Source organism: Battus philenor, unplaced genomic scaffold (genome assembly GCF_028537555.1).
Source record: "Battus philenor isolate CCGP_79_NKW_IND1 unplaced genomic scaffold, ilBatPhil1.0.hap1 SCAF_10, whole genome shotgun sequence".
In the NCBI taxonomy this organism is placed as follows: domain Eukaryota; kingdom Metazoa; phylum Arthropoda; class Insecta; order Lepidoptera; family Papilionidae; genus Battus; species Battus philenor.
The window spans coordinates 7,748,727-7,774,067 of NW_027181662.1; the positions used below are offsets into that span (position 1 = coordinate 7,748,727).

Here is a 25,341-nt window from a genome sequence, read left to right on the forward strand (position 1 = left end):
GATGAATGCGTGCACTGACTTGTAGCTCAAATTGTACGATGTCATTAAAAGGGAGCTAAGTTTAATTCCGGTCTCTATCAAATTGCGCTCTACTGTCTCCTTCCACTCATTACATACAAAAAGGTTTTGTATGAATGATCCTAAGCAGATAATACGAAATAATGACTTTGGCTACCAATGTACCTTACACTGGCTGTTTAAGTCTTATGTTAACCAATAGAGTATTACTTTGAGACTATGCGTAAATTTATCACGAGATTTTATTAATTTGTTCTTAAATTTAATAACGATTGTATCTATTTAAATCAAGACACGTTCATATATAAAGCATATCAAGATGCTCAGAAATTATTTAGAAAGCGATTCCAAGAAGCTGCAATTATTAACAATAGATGTTATAAAAGATTTATCCGTCAAATCATAAAACAAAATAACTGTTCAAAACAACATTAATAATTCAACAGTACTAGTAAAAGAACGTTGTTCACAAAAATAAGTCAGGTAAGACTAGCACAATTGCTAATTTATTTCTTCAACTTTACTTAATTCGGTGAAGTAATAGATAATAAAAACTGCCACATATATACAAAAAAGAATGGTTTTCAAATATTATAACATTATTTAAGTATAAATATAATTATGCCTTACATTCTAAGATGTTTCTGAACTGTTCAGAGTTTTTAAAATATGAATACAGTATAAATAGGTAATCAATGAGATAATTCTTTCATCATTTTTTTACTTGAGCATTGCTGTACATTTTAATCATTGACGTATTAATTTTTTTGTAGTGCACTTTTAATATCGCCATCAAACGATTATTAAACTTTTATTTTCCTTTGTTGTCGGAGAAATAAAAAGAGCTATAGACAAAACTAAATCCAGAATTTGATTTTAAAAAATTTACAATTTGTTATATAACCCGTTTTTAATTCCTTGTTGCATATTAAAACCTGAATTTCACTTATAGTGTTACATTAACATTTTTGTGATCTTGAGAACTGCGTACATCCCTATAAAACGTACTGGTTAAAAAAATATTCTCTTTAGTGTATAGCATTTTAAACCTAAATGCAGGAAATTTACTTCGACGGACACCACAAACAATAGAAACGTTTAAAAATATTGTTTCGGAACTTTCAAATCTTCCGTGTTATGTTACAATCCAAACAACACAAGGCGATATATATAATTTATTAAATATCATGTAATTGTTGGAAATAATAAAAATACAAAAAAAACTTATCAAGAACAAGGTAACTCCAAATTTTTGTCTTAAATTGTTATTTCATTTTTACAATTTATGTCGAATAATGCCGTTATAATCCTGAACTCTAGGCAGCGAACGTAATATATTTATTGCAGCGTTTCTATTATGATCATTATTATTATTATTTTAGACGTAGGATGTCCTGTGCTGAACATGCGCCTTCCACATAGATTTCTAATAAGAACGTATGAAAGCGGCCTGCATCGAGCGTCCTGCGACTACCTTTACTCGATCGTTTATCAACTTTGTGAGTCCTGTGCTACGCCTGTCGTACCGTAATGACCACTTCAGAGTTTTAATGCTCCAGTCTCATCTACAATATTAACAATAATACATATGAACTCCTAAAAAGACTGGTTAAAATTTTGAGTCATTGAACCCCGAGATGGAACTCAACGGAAGATTACTAACCATTAGGTTATAGTGTAATAGTAAGTTGCACTATGAACACTTTTCTCAGGTACAAGAATAAATCTACCTTTTGAACGCAGTTTTTGTATAGTTGTCCGTAGCGTATCTTTACTGGTTTCTAAGGGAAACCACTGTCTCCCTTATCAGTCGCGGCCTAACATAGTCTTTCTGCAAATGCAAAATAAGCAGGGATGAATTCATTCTGTGAACAATTTATTGCCTGCTACTTGAAGTTTAAGCCCCGGACCTTCAAGTAAAAGATTCGGAATAGACGTACTCCTTTTGGAATATAAAGGATTGGTGACCTTGTGACAAGTTACTAAAGTTTTAGGATAGGGAAAGAGAGGAAGATTTAGGTATTTGAGAAAGCTCTCTTATCATTATGTATACCGTATGCTGGCAAAGACATGTTCTAGAAATAAACGAAAATGATATATTTACATTTCGTTGTATCACTCGAAAACGGGATTACGATCCAAAACCAAAAATGCAGCTGCTCCGAGTTTTCGCAGTGAGAATTATAATTTAACATCAGAGCTCCGAAACAAAAACAGGTAAAAATCCTAGTAAACCATATGGGTTTGAAAGTAATTATAAAGCTTAGGAATGAACTGCGTTACTATATTAAAATTATTTGTGAAAGTTATCACGTTTTAAATCCACGCAGCTTTAAGCATTATAAGAAGACTTCAATTTGATTCTAGCTTCTGTCATATTACTTACCCGGATCTTTTGTTATTATACTTATGTCTTAATTAAATGATAAATAAATTAAAATAGACAGAAAATTTAATTAATCGTCAATGATTATCTCACATAACAGTAGAGTATTGTAAAATTTACGTTTATCCAAAGGCTGACCCAGCCATTTATATTGATAGAGCTGCAATTAGTTCTCAAGGGGTCTAACCACACACACTATATTTATTTATAGGAGTTTACTTGACGGATTTCTATTAGGATGGGATTAAACCATTCTATTAATAAAGAAAAGGTAATCTGGTAGACTAAATTTGTTAAGATTATGTACTATATAAGTTGGAGTATCTAAATGCTTAAATCTCTTTACCTCTTTTGTCTACGCCTACTTAATGATAAAAATACTTAAGTAATTCTTTTCACTGATGTTCCAGAGTCTACAACAACATAGGATTTAATTGGTATTTTTATTTATATAAAGCTTTTTTAAATATATAGTTAGTTTATTTTCCAAAGGAAATGTTGGTACTGGTTACATTATAGTATAAAAAGTATTATTTAGATACTAGATATAATTCTTTTTCGCTTGTTTTAATTTCTTTTCACGAACAGGTGTGTAAGAGAATTCCATAACCTTCATATCGAAATAAGCAATGGTAGTCTAGCGGTAGAGGACTGAGACTTGCGTTCGTAGAAAATCGCGGGTTCGCGATCTTATTTAATTCACATTGTGAGAGTCGTATATACACTGATGTGATGTCTGAATGAATAATAGGTGTAAGATTTTGTGGGCGAGCGTAGCCGACGGGCGAACTTAGTGTGCCGAATTAGTGCAGCGGGCACATACACGCACCGGTGACGCGGGCGCAGACCTTTTGTTTCTTTTGCGCCTTTGTTCTATTGCCCGCTTTCACTCGGTCGCAGAGCACATTGCGCCCCAGAGTCCTACGACGAATGCACGTCCTTTTTGCTCGCACTCAAGCGCTAATAAAAATTTGTTCGTGTGTTATATAAATTGATAAAGTGTTACAAACGTCTTTTAATAAGTCGCCAACTCCTTACTGGTGACCCGGAAACGAACGCAGCAAGTATTAAGATGGAATCCAGAAGCGGTAGTCGAGAGCGCAATGCAGACCGAGCGGATCAGCAATATGCCGCAGAGGAGAAGTCAACATAGTGCTGACCGGAGGCAATCGTAACCGCAACCGCAACCGCAACCGCAACCGCAACCGCAACCGCAACCGCAACCGCAACCGCAACCGCAACCGCAACCGCAACCGAAACCGAAACCGCAACCGCAACCGAAACCGCAACCGCAACCGCAACCACAACCGCAACCGCAACCACAACCGCAACCGCAACCGCAACCGCAACCGCAACCACAACTGCAACCGCAATCGCAACCGCAACCACAACCGCAACCACAGCCGCAGCCGCCAGCGCAACTACGCACACCTATCTACAAGATTCAGAGTCTGGCCAATCCAACAGACGTTAGTGTTAGCTCATATGATGAAGCGTACATGGACATGTATGGTGCTGCGGACCGGCCGCAGTACGGCGAAACACTACGACTACGAAGAGAGTCCACCGTTACCATAAATCGACTGAAACCAGTATATATAACCAGAGATGACAACACGACACCACAAACCAGAACCGAGCAGACTCCGACTTTAGCCAATTCCGTTCGTGAAAATATCAACCCCACTTTGACAGAAGAAACCGTTCCAGTAAGGAAAACCAGATCGGGACGTACTGTCCGCTTTCCAGACCACTATCGACCTCAGTGACCTTCGGTCTCAGCGGGGGAGTACTGTGGGAGTCGTATATACACTGATGTGATGTCTGAATGAATAATAGGTGTAAGATTTTGTGGGCGAGTGTAGCCGACGGGCGAACTTAGTGTGCCGAATTAGTGCAGCGGGCACATGCACGCACCGGTGACGCGGGCGCAGACCTTTTGTTTCTTTTGTTTCTTTTGCGCCTTTGTTCTATTGCCCGCTTTCACTCGGTCGCAGAGCACATTGCGCCCCAGAGTCCTACGACGAATGCACGTCCTTTTTGCTCGCACTCAAGCGCTAATAAAAATTTGTTCGTGTGTTAAATAAATTGATAAAGTGTTACAAACGTCTTTTAATAAGACGCTAACTCTTTAACATTATGTGTATTAATTGCATAGCATTGCCACTGTTCATAAACAAATTTCCAAAGGATGGGTAGCAGGATCCTCTGAGTAATATACTATTATACCACTTTGCGATTGCCAACCCGCCTGCCAAGAGTAGTGATTATATAGTAAATCCATAGTCATATTTGGGGAAGGTCTATGGTTACGTCCATGCTTTTATAGGCTAAAACGACTTGTTGAAATAACCTAATTATTATTTATTATCACTTAGTTATATCTATTTTGTTTCTGGTAAGGCATATACTCTGATTATAAGTACAATTTTGAATTGATAAATGATAAAATATATCACCTATCCATACTTTGCTTAAATACTTGGCCTATAACGAATATCGGCTTAGTAGTGTGTACCTCATATTAATTAATGCAGCTTCGTTTCTGCATTAATTAATACGTCAGATGTTTTAAGAGATAAAAATGTTAGAAACTAATATAACTAACAATTAAATAAAATCACTACATTGTAAAACATATGAGTATTTTGATTCATACGTTTTATTAATTAAATCAACTTATTAAACTGTTTCTCGTATATAAGTATGTATATATACATTAAATGCTTACCTAAAATTTAAAATTAGTATTATATTAATATGAACCAAAAATATTATAGTTTTAATACATTATTAACGTAACAAAATGTTCCTTCATATTAAACTTATTTAATTTAAAGTAAAATTGATTAAGATATGATGAATAATTTAATAAAGGTATGAAATAAGAACGGAGAACTTTAGAATATTCCTTATCGTCATCATTTTTTCAGCTGTTGAATCTCTAGTACTGGCCATAGGCCATATGATTGTAGTATCTCATTCTTCGTCGCTTCCTCATGAATGAGGGTCATGCCTAAACGAGTTAGTTTTTGCTATTATCTTTTTCCATATAGCATAATTCATATGATTTCCAAAACAATCAGTTGGAAATGACCTGTATATTATTTAAACTATAATAAAAACGGATAAGTCATGAGTTTTTATATAAATCACTGAAAATAATCCTATGGTCGTTTTAGATATTCACGCTGGTCTTCTTGCAATATTCCTGCGTTTAACTAATAGACTCGGTCAGATCATTGATAGTTTATTTAGTGCAAGTCGAACCCACGACAGGAGTTGAGACACAAGGCTACCGCCGTTGAAACTACGTTTGCGAAGGCGTTCCCGTAGTTTTAATAAACGACGACGAAGAATACCGTGGGATTTTATCCGGCACAACCCTATCGTAGCCTCCGCATTGGAGAGGTAACCAATGCAGGAGTTAACTTCGAGAGAAAAAAATCGAATCCACAACGAATGCACCACAAATTGCAACATCAGAGCTACCCTTTCGTTAAGATATAAGACTATTTTATTATAATTATTATTGAAAACTGATAGCTAATACTTTGTCATTTTAGCCCATAAAGCCCACTTCAAGGCCTCCTTATAAAATATCTATTGGATTTTACACCGTAACCGCCGCACTTGTCAGGCATATTGGCGATCACAGTGTCGCATTATGGTACACACAGATTGCTGCTGCCCATCCCCTAGAAAGTTGTTTGGGAGAAGTAGAAATTCTGTATAATACATATTAACATAATAAGAATTAGTTAAATATATAATACTACATCTAAGGTTTATTAAAAAATAAGGCAGGATTATACCAATAATCATATAAATAACATTTTGGATTATGTAAACCGAAGTACAGATCGAACATTAAATACATAAATAATAAAAATATTCACTCTTTAACTTAAAGGATGAATGCGTCACTGGCGTATCTTTTTTACTTTCGGATTACTTTTGTAAAATAGGTCTAAGTCCATGTAATGCATTACATTGTTGAACTATACTTCAGATAACATGCCATTGAGGTTCAAATCAATAGTAGAACAAATGAATTAACTACCGTTATCTCAAAAATGAACATACAAATTCTGAAATATTAAAATTTGACACTTTTTAATGACTGCCAGTAAATTTAATCGTTTTTATGTTTTTGATCAGAATCACCATAAAATTCATGCGTTTATCCTAATGTCAACAAACGGAATTGAAATAACTTGTGAAGGATTTGGAGATGGATTTCTTTTGCAAAAGGCTGTCTATGTTATATACACTGAGCCGAAATCATACCAGAAAATTCATAACTTGCAAGGATCTATTACATACATAAAGGATCTATTACAAACAAGCTGCTACATTGACCCTATTTGGCTGTTTCAACAGCACTTTTTTGATAATAATGTACCATATAAATGATTGTACTTGGCATCAACAATTGGATGTAAATTTAAAGATGCGTTTACCATTTACGAATAATTATTAAAAATGTTTACGTCATTTTTTCGCTATATGAAAATTGCTGTCCTATTTGTTGTTGTATTTATAATATATGCACTTCCTATCTTTGTCCAAGAAAATATCAAGTCACTGATTAAAGAAGAATCAATAAAATAACTCAAGAAGTTACTGGTTAATTACTTAAAAGTTATTCACGATGTTGCATAGATTTTTTGTCAATTTCTTGTTTAATAAACATCATAAATCTAATACATGATAGTTGAAAAAAATAAATTGGATAATGAATCGTCATACGATTTTCATCAAAAAAAGAATTAAAGATCGCACGATAGATCTTTTTGTAAGTCGTAAAATCGTAAACTTTACTAGAAATAAGTAACATGATGAAATGCTCCCAAGAACAAAAACAGTCACGGCCTTGTAGTGAATTCTGATAAAGGCTATAAATTTTGTTCCAGTAATCTTTATGTCGATTTTGAGCAGAGCTTGAAATTATATTTCAAAGCCCATGTTTTATTATCGAAAGTTAAAATAAGAAACACGTTTCCCAACTTTCGTTAATAAACAGTTTTTGTTTGTTTATTTATTTACATAGTTTATTAAAGAAAACGTATAACCGAATCGAGGTCACTCCAATTTTGGATTGCTTCTGTGGCACGCTGTGGTCGAGCTCTAGCTTTCGGGTGAAGTTTTGACGCCGTGTCAGCGTGTCAGTAATTGAATCTTGTGGGTCCCGTGCCCTCGAAGTCGTTTTTGTTCAACGATTGCTTTTGGAAACTGCTCGCTTTGACTTTATTCGAGAAATGAATATGGTTACAGACAAATTTTCCTTGTCATTTGAATATGTTGAAGACGTTGCTCCCAAGGGTAGCAAACGGCAACCTTTTCTTGATTCGAATTCACAACATTGAGATTTTCTTTATAATAATATTTGGCCATAAAAAAATAAACGAATTTTAACTATACGACAATGACAATATTTTATTTTCATTAATAATCGGACCCCAGTTAACATCTTACTCTTTTGTTTCAGAGTTAATTCATCGGTGAACACATGTTCGCACTGTCGACAAAGGCGGCCTGGTGGCTGGCAATATTTTTAGCCGTTTTTGCTACAGGTATTATACTATTTAACAACTTTGATGGCCTTAATAATAATGCCAATATAACATTCTAAATTTACTGAACGATTCTTTGGTGAAAATATTCTGATTTCTAGTTTATACTAACTTGTTGGCAATTAAACGATAATAATAACTGTATCGGCGTTACCATGGACTTTAAATAAATAGTAACCTACCTTGCCCATGAGTGACAAAATTTTTAATAACTTGATGTGATTAAAACAAAATATTATTTCAATAGGTGAAATGCCAATCCAGGCTGCAAACGAGCCGGAGTTTCTGCAGGAGTTGGAGAATCATACCGTGACACAGGGGCGTGACGTCCATTTCACCTGCGTCGTTAATCACCTCTCCAATTATAGGGTATAATTCAATCATTATTAAAAAAACTATTCGATCTACTTGTCCGATTTTAATCAACGGAATATTAATATAACGAGTGTTTATCCAAGTCGAATTTAACATAAATGTAATTCCCTTTCCTTTACTGATTTATACACTAGTTATTACGAAACGTTATTTAATATTAATTTTTTTTAAATATAAATTTCAAATAAAAAATCAGACTTTACGAATTTATTTAACATCTCATTTTTATCAACACCGACGCGTTAAAAAGAGAAGTCTTAATGCCTAGAGGCATACTTTACCTATAGAACCCTAGGGGACAGACAAATTGTTGGAAAGTGAAAAAAATTTTAGTAAAAATATATTGTTATAAATAAAAACTGTATTTAAAAAAGAACGCAACTCTATTTATTTTTAATGTTAAATATCTATTGTGCTACCTTTTAAGTTAACGAGCTCGAACGCAGTAAATTTTGTTCAAACTCTTGTAAATCCTTATATTTCTTTTAATGCAATATTTACAGATAATCTTGGATATTTATATTTAAAAATCAGTAATTTTACAGAGTTGAAATGATTTTCTATTTATTTCAGCGTAATAATAATAATAGCATAGAGAAGTAAATAGTTAATAATGACTCACTTAAAGCGCCGGACATTTTTGCCTATGTAAATGTATGTATCTCTGCCGACGCCCCGACATTACGACAGCAATGATTTTTCATGGTAACCCGTCTTGTAAGATAAGTGAAAATGTACAAAATTGCGAATAAACGTTATACCTCCATTTGAATATTGCTCATTAGATTTATTTTAAATGAATGATAACAAAGTTATCTGGATCTATTGCGAAATCATACTCGACTTTCATTTACTTAGACTTAAACTTGTCTGAATACTCTTTAAATACTAAAGATCAGAAGGGTGCAGGTCACGTCTTGGATACACACGTTTTCGTCCTATTCTTATAAAAGTTATCGAGTAAATCGTACTGCTGAGTAATCTATACACAATAAGTCACGCGACGGCTCCTTTTTTTTCTTTCAAAATTAATCTATTTACAAAAATATAAAACCTTGGTTTAGTACAAATACCAATATATCTTAATTATATCGGTTGATTTAAATTTAGCAATACTCTTTGAGGTTTTCTTTCATATATCGATTCTTATACCATGCATGCACATAGTAACATTTTTATTTTAGTATGAAGTTAAAAAAGTTCTGTCTTTTGCAAAAGTTAAGCTATGAAGGTACCTCAGCGTTCACATATAAGCATACGTGTTTTCGTTATACTCTATTTCACGCTGTAGCGTTAAAGAGAATTTTACATGCAAATAAATGTATAACAAAAAACCCTCGCGTAAAGTATCTAACATCAAAATAGGTAGCTATACATTAAAAAATATTTATAACTAAATAACGTTTAATTTCCATGACAGACGTCTGCGTTTGAAAATAGAAGTGGAACGTTCGATCCGTAACTAGTTTCTGCATATTTTTGTTATTCAATTAAAAAAAAATAGTGTCATAGCACAGATAGTTACTCCGTTTAAGTTAATGTTGTTTTTATCTATCAGTCGTTAAACCATAAACAGATGTAGTCTGTAGACATGTGTTTAATAAAGCAGAAGATCAACACCTGTCTTATCAAAGCAAATGAAATCTCTTTGAACTTTCTTCACCACATTGACATCGTAAGTAGTTCAGAAAGGTGGGAACTGGGATTATGAATTAGACGTGTAATATGCTGGAGTTTTTAGTTCTGGATATCTTCAGGAATTTTATTTGTGTTTAAATACTTAATTATTTCTTTGTTCTTCATTCAATATAATTGTAAAAAATAATTTGAAACAAAAAATAAGTACAACTGATCCTCGAATAAAAGTTAGGCATATCGCGCGTAAAAATGGATATCGTTTGTATATAATTACAAGGCAATGCTATTCAAAGCGAGGAAGTACAAGTTAATTAGTCAGATTCTACAAAACAGCTCTGCGTTTTCCGGGAACATTTCGCTCATTGCGTAATTAGAAGCGGTAGCGTGGTGGCATTTACACTTTACATAATATTGAAATTCCCCAATGACTGCTATCTCATTTACATCGCTATCAAATGTTTTTTTTTCCGTAATTATAATAAAATACTTGTATGTGTATTAGAATATGTTTCAAACAAAGTTTAAACTTTGAAAAATTTTCTAATAAGTAAGCAAAAAATTACGCCATCTAATTATTATCATTCGTATAAAATGGCCTTTGACTAGTTTCGATTGATTTGTAATAATAGCCTCTTTTTTATTCATGTACTAATAATACTAACTAATGTGCGAACTTCGCGTTGTGAAATCAATACACTTCCCATTTAAAGCTCGAGAAAGCAAATTACTTCTTAAAGTATGGAAATGAGAGCGAGTTCGAATATTAGTTACACGGTACGCTCGGCCGAGCAAGCTATCTGAACAGTATGAATTGTTTCGCGCAAACACGTACAATTTTAACGAGCGCCCCGGGCTCCGAGTCCGAAGCCTGCTTCATATAACTCAAGCCTAAAAGAATGATGGACCAAAAATTCTGATAACTAACGTCGCTAATTCATCACCAGGCCCTTTGTTTGAATAATAAATTCGCTTTAATCGGCCTTTATAAATTTACGCCTTTAAAATAATTAGAACAGGACGAAACAATTTCATTCCGAAGCTCACAATTTCCTTTGTTGTATTTTCTCCTAAGGAATCGTTTGAAATTTAGTTTTTATATGCTTACTTTGATAAATAGTTCTGTTATTAATTAAACTGTTATTAATTAATTAAATTAGTAGAGTTACATCTTTCTTTAAAAAAAAGTTCAAGCTATAGAAGCCCAGAATCGACGCTGAGTTTCTAAATTTCTAAAAATTACATTTCACCTGTTCCACAATGGTTACTTAGTCTCAGAATTTTGTATTGAATAAGCCCAGAACCCTCCTTGTTGGTACTAAACTTTTTTTTAAACTGAATCTTTTAAACTCTTCTAAATATTTTTCATCCCCCATTTGAATTTATTTTCCTCTTCAAAACAAGTTTTACGTTCGATTATAATAATCGATGAAGAGAATTTCTACTCATTACGTTTGAAGAATCGTCAGTAAAGTCGATCACCTATATCTAGTAGATCATGATGTAATCGATTAAAAGAAGATAGCGCATACTTTAACTAACTAGGAAGAATATATTACATTTAACACGCAAAACAATATTGTTTAATCCAGTTGTTCGTGGACTAAGTATAAACTGCACTAATAATTTTCTGTGGTTGAAAATGTTGACAATGAGTAAAGCAGAAATAGCCACATCTTTCATTCCAGAAATTGCAGCAAAAGAGACAATTTATTTTTGCAGAGTCGCTAGATAATCTCTCCGTGAATTCAACAGATTTCTTGTTGGAATTTCTCTTAAGATATAGGTATATAATTTATTTTACTTTATTTTAATAGCTGAAGTTAAATAAATTTTATCGGAGTCGTTAACATAAAATTTTCCTGAACACCAAAATGTCACACGCAGTATTTAATAGATTTAAAGTGGCCAATATTTTAGTAAGCTAAAAAGAACATGTTTGACAATGCAAACCAGATTATTTAGTGTACTAAGTATACACTTCCCAATAATTTTACGTGGTTGAAAATGTTGTAAGCGAAGTGTAGGATGTCCAACGACAACGTGGGTAAACCTTGTTAAGACATTGGATAGAAACCGCTTCCAACAAGTTCAAAATACAAATGGAGGCATGTGATCAACATGGGATGTCCTATGAATGAAATGATGATGACGATGAACTTAAAAACGTCGTCAACGGATCCTCATTTTTGAGGTGTTGACGCCTGTAGCTTAGATCTAAAGATTAGATTAGATTATCCGAGTCATTAAATAAACGAACAAATAATAAAAAATTATAAATAAAGGAAACAAATAAATATAGGCTGAGAAATATGTACAAAAGATGATAATAACGTGAAGAATGAAAGATTTTGTGGGGCATGAGAAAAAGAGAGAAAGAATTTGGGAGGAAAGAAAGGAGAAAGAACAATAAAAAAAAATCTAAAATTATTTACACCCGCATTTTGACATTCCCGCCCCAAACAAAACAAGGGAATGAATAAAAAAATATAGAATAAAAAGTATAATTCATCAGTTTCTACTTTTTCATGTTTTTCATATTAATTTACTTAAAACTGGTATTATAACCTGTATGCCTTCGATTCAATTACCCGTATTAATGAGATAGCACACTAAAAATTAAATGTTCAATTGTAATAACAATAAAAACATGTTTTGGAGGTTTCACAACCTATCACTTATTACTTTTTAATTGGTAAAGGACAACTATACGGAACCGTAGAACTATTCCCTTAAAGTATTAATTAGAACAATTACCTGTCAATACGTATATAGAAAAACTGTACTGAAAATATTTATTACATTCTTTTTAATTGTTTTGAGTTTTGTGGTTCTTGGAATAAAAAGAATAATACTAGTTTTAAAAACTAATAACTTTACGTCTTGGGTACGATGGTTACGATACATGAAGCTTTAATTCATTTTAACAAACTTTTCGTAGTTATATTTATAGTTTAAAAATTATATCAATGTAAGTTTTATTTAGGCCAAAATAACGCAATTACTGAAGACGAAGGTCTTTGACTAATGCGTGTTGCCAGTCATAACATACAGATCGGAGACGTGGTGGAGCGATTGGGCTCCAAAAATAGTTCAATGTCATCCAGAAAGCAATGGCAGCTATGCTCAGAGTTTCACTGGGAGATCTAATCATAATAGTGGATATCCGCAGAAGAGCCAAGATTACTCACGTAGTTCGAAGAATTGATTGTCTGAAGTAGCAATCGAAATGACACATTGCTCATGCTACCAGTTACGTGCAAAAAGTTCTCAAATGATCACAAACTAGTAGACATGGCGTAGGTAGGTCCCCAGGTATGTGGATCGACGACTTAGTTAAGTTGCATTAATTCGTTGGATGTAGGCAGCACGAATTCAGTCATTGAACCTTGTAGTTGCCGTCAATCGGCTGAAAAAAAAAGAAGTTTTATTAATACAATTAATTCTTAAGTAAAGCAGTCGCTATACGGAAAAAAATTATATCGCATTTCCTCACCCATTGTAACTTTCACGATTTCGTCTTCGTTTATCTGCAGATTGCAAACACCTTAACTCAAACGCTTAAGTCCGACGGAGGTTTAATAACCGCTCTGTTATCGCAATATTACAGATTGCAAAAATACAGCAAAGTTTAAAGTAATTTTTTGTACTTTTCATTTTTTATTTATCATAACAGAGACTATCTTATAATTTTTTGCCTTTCTTTAAGAAAAATAAATAATTACTTATTATTTTAATACAACAAAAGTGAAGGTGCTGCATTTTGATACAAGAGTTTTTGGACCTTTGAACGCTCTTTTAAAAAAACATGCAATGTTGAATTTGTAAACAACAGACTATATTTAAAACAAAAAACCAACGAATGTAATCTGAATACACAACGTTAATAATGGGTTGCAGCGCTTCAGCGCTGTAGTGTCTAGAGAATGTTAGCTCACGTGCAGGAGCTCGTCGGAAATAATTCTCACAAACAATGAAATTGTTAGTAATTTATTTTCCAACCGCAACAAAGCGAGATGTCACGTGAAAAATTGCGCGAAAGCGTCCGGGATGAGACTTCGCACATTCCTCGGTTGAAACTCTACAATTTCACGTGTCGCATCCCCACTTTTACGTACATTTGCCACAATTACAACGTTTAAGTCACGTTTAGCTTCGTTGCTAAAATAAAAGAATTATTCCTTGATGTTAAAGTTGCACAAGCGCACGCTTTGTGATACATTTTTGTTACTTAGCACTTTAATCCTATTTCATAAATGATTTACGAACCTATTCTTGGGCAATCTTTGAAAGAGGCGTTCTTTAGAAGTGGTCCTTTTATCGGATGAATTTTTTATCTTCTTTTTATTGACTTTCACAGTACATTCAAGAAAAGAGTTAAGTTACAATGTAGTAGCGGCATTTACTACCTTATCGCAAAAGGTAGTGAAGGTAACCAAGAGATTTTTTCTTTGTTTACATGGTAAAAACAAATTGTAAATAAATATTTTTTACTACCCAATGTTCCTAATTTTTTTAAACCGACATTATTTACGGTATGTGATGGTGACGAACAAAAGTTAAAAATATTTATATATTATAAAATTAATAATATATGTATATTATTATTAATAGCTTTGTTAAACTTTTAGTTTGTGGACCAGATAAGTTATAGATATTCGTGAGTATTCATAATATTTTACATTACCTTATTGAGATTATTACTCTAGCTAAAGTATTTGTATTTTTGTGTTTTTATTCATGATTTTTAGTTAGTAGACATTACAAATTGGCAAAAAAAAATTGAATGTGTACTTGAACTTCTTTAATTATTTTTATTAAAGAAAATAAAAAAAAAAACTTAATACAGAGTTTCACAAAGTTAAATATGCTACGCCGTAAACACGTCTATGGTGCTTAGTCAAGCTAAGTTTGTACTTTGAATTCATTCTATTTTCAACTTTAGAATATTTTTACGTATTTTTATGTATAGTTATATATACGTATTCACACTACATTTATGCATTAAATGTAAATAAAGTTGTGCAGACAGCCGTTTTAGGTTTTCTGCAGCTTCATCTAAATTGAGCTCACGAAAACTGGGATCCGTGGCCTAAAAAATTACTGTGGACTATCGAATCCCAGTAACTTCGATGATGTTCGCACCATGAGGGACTATACCCGTGTAGAGGTATAGTGTAGTGAATGGAGTGTAACTTAGGTTTGCGAAGTGAGGGCTACTTGGTGATCGGGGTAGACACGGGCCTCTCCTAGCCCTAGCTTGAACTCGGACGAGGTGGACGCGGTTGCCGATGTCATGAGTACAGGAGTATTCATACAATTTTCAACTTTACATTATTTATACATAGTATGTAGACATCTTTTAGTAGACCAAGGAATCAATAAAGATCGCGAGAATTTGTTTAATGCGCGCAGGGCAGGATCAGTCATAGTTGCTACCTTTGGGGAAGACCTATGCCTTGCAGTGGGCATCTATTGGCTAAGAACAAGATTGAAAAGTGATGCAATACCCTCTAGTTGTTCAATAATAGATTATTTCGGCTATACTAACAACTTTGACCAATTGTAAATAAAATTGAAAAAGGAATAAAATTACTTTATTTCGCTTTAATATGGTTCAACATTTTTCATAGCTGTCCTCGGAACGACTCGAATGCAACATTGCAAATTCGATACCGTCGTCGTAGTATTACTATATTAGATATGTTTTCCATTTATTAGTATATTTACAATTAGTTAAAAACACTATATCTGTGGAGAACGCTACTAATAATTATCACTTATGTACTTTAAGAGAAGCACACAATACGAGGCCAGTTTTATAAAAACTAGAACCAATTTAACCTCACCATAATACCATTCTTTAACGTGAAATAAGGTTAGAACGATTAAAAAAACGTTTTAGAACATAAAACAGTTAACTCAGTAGAAACTTGTATTAAAAATACAAAAATGTACAGGCATAATTTTTTTTATGACAAATAACGTCATTCCAAAGTTTTTATAAGGCCGACTCAACAAAAGTTCACAAATATTAAATTTTTTGACTCACTTGTCTCGACGACGTGTGTAACGCTTAACAAACGATAAAACTTTTTAACGAGTGTTTGAGAGGTAAAGTGTGATAGTAAGGCAGTCTGCCTTTGCACATACTATAAGTAAAGTTATTCGTCTTTAGAGAAGAAACTTTAGTAATTTACCATTTACGATTGTGTTCTGTTAAATGTATACGAGAAACAGACTAAAGTTCGTTCTACAGTAGTTATATGTTTCAAATAAGCGTTTTTAAATAACTCTACGTGTTCAAGCATTCTGATATACTAACATACAAAATATTTCAAACTGCAATAGTATTTTCACCTCAAAAACCTTCTGAATACTATACATATCCGGGCTTTGAAAATTGTATCTCGTTGAGCAGGTTTCTAACTTTCATCAATAATTATTTCAGCTGGAGAAGGTCTTTGCAGGATACAAGCCTCCACCAAAAATTTAGGAAGCGGTATGCATGTAGTGTATACCGACTTTCACTAGATCGTATTTCCAACGTGTGGCTGGAAGTCCTACGGCGCACTTGCCGATTCGTGGTCTCCCTTCCAGAACCTCCACGCCCCAGCGGCTATCAGATCTGTGAGCTATGTGGCTTGCCACTACCCAATCCGCTGGGCTACGTCAGTTCCATTCGATATATATAACAAGGAGTCACACGATTCCAGATCAGGTTTTTCATTTTATTTTATTCCCTAATAAAGGGAATGACAAGTTTTACCGACGCAATGTCTAGAATGTGGGAGAAATTCTAGATAACGCGTTGGTAAAACTTGTCTTGATCATAGAATGTACTTTCGCGTCGAGGTCGTCTAGCCAGAAACAATCCCATGTATACAGAGATAATTGCGCAGGATATCATGTACGCTTCCAAATTCAATTTGCAGATTTTGTTAAATTACATCGTTTGACTTTCGTGGCTATTACTGAATCAATTTTGTCACTTGTAGTATCTATCATTTGCTCCGTAACAGCAATCAAAGGATGACTATTTCTTTCTTATATTTTTTTTCTTTCTTATATTTCGGATGTAAGCGACTGCATTTATTATAGCAGGGTACTGCTACAGTTTCTTTAGAAGGCGCCTTTTACAGAAAAGGTTGATTATTGAAGTAGATTAACGATTCAAGTTTGAAACCGTGATATAATATAACCGTGAAATATTTCTGTGTATATATTTTTACGATACAGATAGTACTATGTTAAATAAATATTAAACGTTTATTTCAATAACATAATTTTTTTTTTGAAAAATAGGTTCAAAATAAAATTAAATTTTATTTTCATTAACCTTCATGTATGTTTTTTTAAGAATTTTATACGTATATTTTTATAGGTGGCCTGGATAAAATCAGACTCCAAAGCTATACTGGCAATACACACCAACATGGTAGCCTTAAACCCTCGACTGTCTGTAACTTACAATAACCACAACACATGGAAGTTGCATGTTAGTAACGTTCAAGCAAACGATTCCGGTACGTACATGTGCCAAGTAAATACGGACCCTATGAAAAGCCAGGTAAGATGGAAATTTGTTCTATTTGACCTTTCTTTGATCTATTTTAACACCGATGTATTCTCGAATGGTTACCGTTAACTTATAACATCAGTATAATCCAGCATTTTGTCCATGCATGTATGACTATGTATTTGCCCATGCGTCTATGTGTGTGCCATAATATAATATTACACAGTACAGAATAATGTACAAAATTTACAAGAATTGTATATGACAACGCGGAAGACTTTCAGAGCGTTTTTATGCCCACTTATATAGTGTGTCTACAGTAGCACCTTTAAGCCATATATTTTAAGAGATAGTCATAAATAAATGCACAATTATTCTTAATGTATTATATCTTTGGTGAAATCAATAATACAGCAAACTTATTAATAATTTATATTTTCAAACAGATGGGTCACTTGTCCGTAGTGATCCCGCCAGATATAGTCGATACAGTGACTGAAGGTAGCTCAGCGCGAGAAGGCGGTAGCATCAGACTCACCTGCAGTGCGACCGGTGTTCCTCCGCCAACGGTTTTGTGGAGGCGGGAACATAGCCGACCCATTGTATTCAGACAAGAAGGCGGCCGGGAGAAAAAAGGTTTGTTAAAAATATAACTAAAATGTAAAATGTCTTTAATGTTAATAAGTTTTTAATTTGTTTTTCTTTTATCTCATATGAAGTGTCAGGTTGACGAGTATAATTTTTTTTTGTTTTAAATATGTTCAGAAAATACTGTGGCAGCATCACCATCGTAATTTTTTTTTGAGGCTCAAAGTTGATTGCAGATTAGATCTATGCTATATTAAATGAATAGGTTACCTTGTTAAGGTTGTCGGAAAATGTTGGATGCAGACCGTTTCCAGCCGGTCTATTAGGAAATTTATGTGAAAGCCTATTACAAGCTGTAAATGTCCCACTACTAAAATAATGGTGGTGAAATTATTTTTTATTCACTTTTGTTAAGTTATATAAATTACTTCAGTCTAGTACTGATGAGCATACGACTAGCTCATAAATCCTAATAATTGTCACTCATGTCCTAGATATAATTCGATCAAGCTTAGCTTAACCTAATTATTTCTGCGTGACTATCTAGATTAAGTGCATCTATGATTACATATCTCGAGTGATAGTCTAAATTGAGATCTTGGGGCTCTTTACTTAACTAACGTCTATCTTAAAATTCAGAGCGCTTCGCTACCCTAGCAAAGCACTTGTCAACTTCAAAGAGAATGGAATAAAATGAATATCGCAATTACTCGAGCCTAGATACGCCATTTAGTCTTTAAGCTAACCTACCTTAAAGATACTAGACGTCTTTAACGTTGTACAAAGGAACTAGGTGAAGATCAATTATCAACAAAAAAAATTGTCAAGAACAAAAAAATGATAATAGATTAACATGCATTCACTAAATTACAATGTAAAAAATTCAAATTCGATTTCAATTCTCGGTGTAATAAGAGGCGATAACAATACTTGTGATTGTGACCAAGAATAACAATCTCGTCTGAGTTTGTTATGAATTCTCAGACCAGGGAGCGTTGGAACCCTTATTGCATTATTTTTTTTTGGTTCAAAGATGTCATTTTAGCTATACCTCTATTGATTTTAGTTTCGAACCAAACTGGGCTCTTGTAGAATACTTCTCACGGCGTACATAAGCGGTGACTGAAGATGGTCGTTAACGGATAACAATACGGCTAAATTATTGCATAAATGCTAAAAAGATGTTAATTTATAACTAATAATGTTTCCACAGTTGGGAAACTTGTTTTCTTTTACAGTGAGAGAAAACGAGTCATAATTTAGTACACGTAGCTGATACGGATTGATGCAAGTCATATATCTTCCGTGTTTTTGTTTCAAAGTTACATAACGATATTTTCCATCACCGTTAGTGAGCAGTTTCACTGCTGTTATATCTTGTATGCAAATACTTGTAACATACACGAAGTATAGGCCATCGCTATTCTAGAAACATTTAATAATCTGGTAAATTGTAACTATTTTCAACTTTGTATAATATATGTTTGTAGTTTTGTTTACATAAGCGGAAGGAATCTATACACATCCGAATGAGGCTTCGGTTAGGGGATTGTTAGACGTTATATGAGCCGTTTAGATCATGTTACGATGTATCTATGTGCGAGTATTCCGATAACGGCTCTTGTGTGTACATTTTGGAATCATTAATAAAATTTCTGCAAGCACACATAGAATTGAAGTTATGCTTACAATAAAGTCTTCCTAGCTTATGAAGCATCGAGATTCAGTTTTTCAGTTGCTAATTAATTAAAATTCGCTAGTAATTTAAGACGAAGTAGAAAAATGTCTTTGCGCTAATTCGAGTTTCATCACTGTTTTTAAAGCACATATGCAAATGAGGTCTTGTACTGTAAAATGACTGTTTTGAAACTGAAACAATTAATTAAAAAACAGAATGGCAAAATTACTTCTTATCTAAGACAATACGAAACGGAATTTTAAGAATACATTTCACAAGAACGGTACAAAAGAGCGTTGTTGCCACTGATATATTTTGCACCGATCTTCCTATATTCCACGACTAAATGGAAGATCGTACCGCGGATGCAGGGGCGGTAGTGTTGATGGTAGAACTTCGAGGGGTTTTAGTCAGTGTAAGTCCGAGTCCTCTCCTTGTTTCACAAGGGTGAATATTCGAAGATATTTTATTCACGTTAAAAATTGTATATAAATATGGATATGCTGATTTGAAATCCCACAAAATAAAATTTATACTATTTTAGAAATTTTTAAACGACTTTTAATTTACTTTTTTACAGTTTACATGCGTTCAATACAATTTTTATTCCTCTAAAAGTAATAAAAACACTTCAAGACCTTTTTTAAATTCTAACGAGGACATGTTTATCGCAGGTATCTAAAATCTGATAATAAATGTTTCACTAAATGTTAAATTCAATTGTTCAGGAGATTCAGCTTTATTTATATTCATCCCTTTATTTAGGTGCTAAAATAAATGTAATAGAGTGTATTAAATTGAAATAGCTAACCAATATCATGGAATATAAAGCAGTAAATATTTCAATACTGAAAGGCTTTTGTTCTCTTTATCGATACCATGCCGCTATATTATTTTCGACATATATTATATAATAATTAAAATTATGTCATTAAGTGTAATTTTAATTATTAAAATAATTTATTATTAATCATTATTAGTGTAAATCTACTACATATTATTGCACCAATAATATTTTAAATTTTTAGTTAAAGTTAAATATAACCTAAAAATTGTTAAACATTGTATTGCACTAATATTGACATCCTGCAATTGAATTAATGAAGACGATGATTGTATGCGTTTCTGTTTGTTCAAATAATTACATTGATTCTAAGAGTATGTATGTCTATGCGTATGTTGTATATAACTTTTTCGATTACTTATGTAATTCAAAATTCGATGAAAACTTCTCAATAATTTTGATGGAACGGGAAGAACAATACCATAGGTATTTATAAGTAAAAAGTGCTACTGCGTTTTCATAAAACATGAGAAACTTTCGTTGAACTCTCACAGCTAGAAGCTACGAAACTAGTTCTAATTACATCGATGATTTTTCAAAAGTTGCGATAGACGTTGAAGTGGAAGCAAACTTTTATTTTTTCCAAAGAGGTTATGATGCCTTATAAATGTTGTTTCATTAATGTCATTAATGGCGTAAATTCATTCAGCGAGGCTTTCTATTTTTTGTCTCGTGTCCCTGTCCGTTGCGAGTTAAACAAAAAGATAAGACTAGGATTTTACTAGTTAAAGTCCCACGGTCATCTTTGACAGCTCTTATTAAAACTACAAAAATGCTTTTGCATTATATCGTAGACTGTAATAGTATTAATTGCGTTGGCAAAGGGCTTCAATGTCTTAGGATGGAGATGGAGGTACTCATCCATAAAGATATATAATACTCATTGCATAAAGATGCGAGCAGAATTGGCTCAAAACGAATATACTTGCAAAACCTGGAATCAGCAACCAAAATCTTGTTGTGAGGCTTGGTGAAGAACGTGGTATGTCTTCCCTCGATGTCCAAGTCTCTCGCTGTAGATGAAGAGCTTTAATGTTTTTGAAAGAAAGGTTAACTTTAAAATGACGTCCAAATACGATTTCGCCGATGATTTTAATTTTTAAAACCAAGAATGAAAATTAACCAAAACAAGGCTAAACAAAAAAAATGATTTATTTCTATAACGAATTTTAAATTAAACAGAATTTTTTTTAGTCTAGAGTCTAAACAGTTTCTTTCCTGAGTTAAAAATATTCCCTATTTTGACAAAATTATAAAAATGAAACTGCGCGGTTTGATTGAAAGTAGTACACAAACAGCAATCGTTGGAACTACCGAAAAGTTTGTATTTTTCCTGTAACTTTTAACGATAGCTAACTGCAATTAATATGAAGTTACCAAAAAGTTTAAGCTTTCATTGTTTGGAAACACAACTAAAACAATAGTTTTCGTTTAAATCAAATGCGTCATAGCGCAAATGTTTGCCCGCAAAATGAATCAAATCAGTATAACTGAATATAAAGAGTGTTATACGATCACATAAAAGTTTCTTACCGCTTACTTTCTGCGTGTAATTATTTAAAAATTATGTTATTGTTTCGTAATACCATATATTAAATCGATGTTATTTCTATACACACTGTATAAATATTATTATTTTCGTATTAGTATTGTATCATATTTTCACAAATTTCTCTGCATTACAGAAATACTTCAACTGGTGAATTATTCGTGACATTATTCATTTCAGTAGATCTTTTAATCTTGTATTTAATTACTATTAATGAGTATTACAACACACACAAGTTTTCATGATTATGCCTCTGAGAAAATGTAAAACAAATAAAAACCATACAAAGTACCCAAGCTAAGAAAGAATTAACAATATCAATAAATTCGCGATTTACTTTATTTTAACGGCATGTCAGTGGCAAATAAAAAATGAAAACTTACGCGGTAGGTAGTGTAAGTTGATAAGGTAGTAACAGCTATTGAGGCTGCTCTTATTGTTAACCCTTTATAGAGTTTCCCTTTTCCCCTGGGTGCCGAAAGACGGCATTATACTGAAGAGACTTTTTTCCAATTCAATCTACTTTGCATTGTCCCCGTCCCCGAGCCTCACATGAAGCATTACACCTAGACCCGTCGCCACCCATATCCCCCTTGCACTTGCTTCCAAGCATTTAGGTACTTCTCTTTCCAATGAATTTTATTTACGCAAGAGAAAGCAAGCTTTAATACATATATCGCTGGAGACAATAAGGCGTCCCGCTACGCGATATAAAAGCTTTGAGTTACTCTCTCGTTTCTTTTAGTTGGATTCCTTTTGAAATGAATCGAATAATTTGTGGATTTTATGCTCATAGCAAGATTCTTATTCGCAAACACTTTGACATAAGTGTGAGAATAACGAACGGATTTCGCCCCAATTTCATAAAATTCTTTCGCTTTGTCATTACAACGGAGCATGGATTCTTAACATTTATTAAATTTTAATTTTACTGCGCATTTAGTACCTCTGTACTGGAGGAAAAATACTTATTTTGATGTCATAGAAGTGCCACTCTCCTCTTGGTAACTTAAATCGACTTGCTTAAACAAGTTTCTGTCGGACTGCTTCACATAGTCCCGTTCGTAAAGCTGCGACAAAAAAGAATGCTCGCTCGCCTCCACTGAATTTTTATAAATTTTTTGTTTGCCTGCTTAAGATGTTACATAAAGTTCTAGTTTTGAGCAAGGAGTTTAGCAAGAAAGTCCTTGTAAAGATTTTAAGACTAAAATGCGTGGTAGAGAAAAGTTCGTAATGATATTTGTGGTTTTGTTATCATGTCATTTTATTCGGAACCGTATTTGCTATCGCCGCACGATCTCATTGTGAACTTTGCCGATTGCCGTCACCCGTCGAATGTTACAAATTGTATAGGAAACTCGTTATCTTGTCAATACACATAACAACGTTGTTGAAACAATAGCACGCTAACCAAACAATCGACTAATAATTTCACTCGGCAAACTGCCACATACCAAATGGAAATTTCGCGTTCCGTTAGTAGCTTTGCCATTGGCCTTCTTAGTGTTTGTACACCTGTTAAACTATTTTTTAAACGCTAATCGTTAATATTTAAAACTGTTTTCAAGAATGGACAACATTTACTAAGATTTAATAAAAAATAAATTTATAATTATTGATCAACAAAAATATTGAGATGAAACTGGTTATAAAGCTAATTTTTTTGGTGCTATCTAGTTTGTGCTAACAATTATATTTTATAAACGTACTGATACACCTTAATATGAGTATCAACAGGAATCGTCGTCGTATGACGACCACTAATGAACTATAGAGGCCTATCCTCTCCATAGATTTCTATTAGAACCGTTTGGATGTAGCCTACATCCAGAGCCTTCCGACGACCTTAATAAGTTTTTAACAACCTCAGTTTGCTCAGTAAAGCATAATAAAAGAAGTCACTGAAGCTGAACATATTGCAATAAATTTTAAGTTACCAATTTATTAATGAAAAATATGCGTAGAATTCATTTTTGAATTAGCTCATGTTAAACAATAAAAATGGATTTATTTAACAAGAAATATAAAAACGGGAGCACACTAAAAAGTTATGTTGCTTAATGCTATAAAATATTTGAGTAGGGCCAAGTGCGTAATGGAAGATTTGTCCGTATAAACGTAATATCACTTCATAATAGTAGTACGTAGATAATTTATCGGGTATCCACGAAGGGCGATCATTGCGTGGCGTATTACCAATTTTATAAGTTAGGTATCCGTGCGAATGTCACCGCAGTAACCATAACGTTTTAGTGCTCGTTTACCCCTCGTTGGAACACTTCGTATTTTTAATAAAAAACGCAATATAGTTTTCCTCGAGCGGAAAGCGAGCGGAGAAAGCCTTGGAATTTTCAATTTTAAAAATTAAATTTCTTTAAACAATTGAACCTAACGAAGTTGGAATCTCAAACCTTTTAGCTGTAACTTTTTTAAAAGACAAAACTTTTCATAAAATATAAAACATAAATTTATTATAATGATACTTTTTAATGAACGTCATCATAGTTTGTGTAAATTTTTTAAAGTAATGTTATGGTCGAAAAGGACCTAGTTTAAAATAGGTCGTCATTTAGCGGAAACGTAACTAGCACGTGTGGGTGGGTTTTATTCATTACTACGTGATCATTAGCGTGATTAATAATAATTTGGAAGTAAATTTTTCTTATTTCATGGCACGAATAACTGCGAATAACATTTTTTGTAGAAAATATATCTCTAGGATTACTCTACGTACAAGAACTTCCGCTTTAGGGAGAAATAGCAATCGATGAAGTATCCATTGAATTTATAACTAAAAATTGCTTTAGATGATTTTATGTTTAATTTATTATCACATATTCATAACTTGCTATCAAAAAATAAAACGAAAACGATGTAAAATATACCATGTGTTTACATACGATATTGTTGTTCTAAATAAAAATAAATTGCGACCGTAACGATGATGGATCAAAAAGAAATGACTGAATAACAAATTCAATTGTGTAAACATATGTTTATGGGAAATTAATTTAAATTTAGAATATTAAACCAAATTCTGAAATATTTTACTTCATACTTGTTTAAGTTGACAAATTTAAAAGTCAGATTTTCTTGTAATAAACCATTTATATTCCTTTCAATGAAATTTATTAGAATTAGACATCTTATGAAGATATAGTAGTAAAGTAATT

General features: G+C 33.0%; 1 protein-coding gene across 1 annotated transcript in view; it reads left to right on the forward strand.

Moving 5' to 3' along the window:
* Positions 1-7,901: 7,901 nt before the first annotated feature.
* LOC137926904 (lachesin-like) overlaps positions 7,902-25,341 on the forward strand; it is a gene marked incomplete at its 5' end in the record, with an annotated part of 40,299 nt that continues 22,859 nt past the window's right edge. Inside the window, 4 exons of the mRNA XM_068770644.1 lie at positions 7,902-7,980; positions 8,228-8,349; positions 17,375-17,560; positions 17,956-18,145. Coding sequence (XP_068626745.1) covers positions 7,902-7,980; positions 8,228-8,349; positions 17,375-17,560; positions 17,956-18,145 — 577 coding nt within the window. The remainder of the gene's footprint in view (positions 7,981-8,227; positions 8,350-17,374; positions 17,561-17,955; positions 18,146-25,341) is intronic.